Source organism: Penaeus monodon, chromosome 23, assembly GCF_015228065.2.
Source record: "Penaeus monodon isolate SGIC_2016 chromosome 23, NSTDA_Pmon_1, whole genome shotgun sequence".
Taxonomy (NCBI): Eukaryota; Metazoa; Arthropoda; class Malacostraca; order Decapoda; family Penaeidae; genus Penaeus; species Penaeus monodon.
In genome coordinates, this window is record NC_051408.1 from 44,408,679 (window position 1) to 44,410,423 (window position 1,745).

The 1,745-nt window shown below is 32.3% G+C and overlaps 1 protein-coding gene across 1 annotated transcript in view; it reads left to right on the plus strand.

Moving 5' to 3' along the window:
* Positions 1-1,745, plus strand: part of LOC119588107 — a gene marked incomplete at its 5' end in the record, with an annotated part of 43,647 nt that overhangs the window by 19,275 nt on the left and 22,627 nt on the right. The window contains 1 exon segment of the mRNA XM_037936816.1: positions 1-39. Within this exon segment, the coding sequence (XP_037792744.1) occupies positions 1-39 (39 nt within the window).

Consider the following 1,745-nt stretch of genomic DNA (forward strand, 5'->3'; position numbering starts at 1 on the left):
CATGAGGAAGGAGTAGAATATCTTTTGTCTCCATACCAGGCATGTATAATGTGTTTATAGGATGCTTTGTTTACTTTATCTGGTGGCTGTTGATTTTCTTTATCATGAGTGTTTTGTTGGAATCTTGGTTAAAATGTTTCATTTTTTTCCACTCCCTAATTGTTCATGATCCATGCTGTGTTGAATGGCTGGAACTGAATGATTGTTTCAGTTTGAGTTGTAGTAACCATAGTCAGCAAGAATTTAAAAAGAGTAAAACAGTGGAGATAAAGAAATGATACAAGAGGGAGGGTAGATTGAGAAGAAACTGTTCAACAGATTTTGATAATGTGATATTAAATCTTAGTTGTAATAGGGCAGAGTACTATCTATTGATTTTACAGCACCATTATTTTGTCTGTGATACGTTTTTTCTTGATTTTCACCATTTGTAGGCATCCAGACTGTTTTATTGTCTTGAACCAGAAATGAGTTTGTCACTGGGAGTTATAGTGAATATAGATTAGATAATATTGTAGTTGTAAATTTTGAGACAAATGTGTTAAAGAAAATAAATTATTAGAAAACTTTAGTGCAAATTATAAAAGAGATAAAGAAATTAAATTAGAAATTGGAAGGTGATATATCCTCTCTCTTTAATTCATATTTAAAATCATTTTACTGTTTTCACCTAATTTCAAAGTTAAACTCAGTGAGGAGACTTGTATAGAATAAGAAAATAAATGCTAGTCATCATATTGTCAGTGTCATATTGTGGTCATTGAAAAATTGACCACAAGCAAGATTTCCAAGGTTGTGTTCCTGCTCTCACAACAAATATGTTACTCTTATAACATGCTGGTAGTAATCAGTAGCTCAAATGTTCAGTGACTGTCTACACACAACATAGACCACTAAAGAAATCATATTAACCCTCCCAATATTGATAGAATTATGGAAAAAAATCAAGTGAAATTGCCACATAAGAATTTCAATATATTCAGGTAATGAATAGGTAAAGATTACAAATGGTTAATTGAGTGCATGTCTGGCCACTGCATTCCAGAAGAATTGAGATTCTTATAACCAAGGGCGCCGATTACTCCTGAACGTGGTTGGTCCAAGAGTGCTCAATGATGCTGAGAAGCAACGAAGGAGCAAATATGATGTTTACTTTGTACATTACAGTTTTTAAAGAAAATCTTAAATTCAGTGTGCTAAGTTAAAGAAGTGGCAACTCTGGTCCTCCACGATATTGAAAGATCATATGAAAGTAGATAATTTGTTTATTAAAACTATATGTTCTGATTTCATTTCCCCACAAAAAACATATTTTTAAATAAATTACTTGTTACAAGATTGATTTTATGGAAATCTTATCACATTGTGAAGACTGATTAAGGGCTGATTAAGTTACCATATACAAAAAAAAAGAATTTAGAAATACTTCTTGGTTAAGAAACAAAGCAACAGTTCCAATTATGGATTAAACAGTGACCTTCCAGTCACTACCTTTCTAAAGGGGGTCTTGTATGCAGTAAGTCATCTTAATAAGCGTTGTACCATAGATAAGCATAATTAGGCTAATTCCCCTAATATATGGAGCCAGTCTTGCTTTTTTGACATTCTATTTTTGTGTAATTGTTTTTTTATGTCAAAGATAAAGATTTGCAAATTCTGGGCTCCCAGAGACAGAGAGCAAGGCTTGTTATGTTGTTTTATTTAGAAAGAGGATAAATAACTGCACAATTCATGATGTCTCCCCC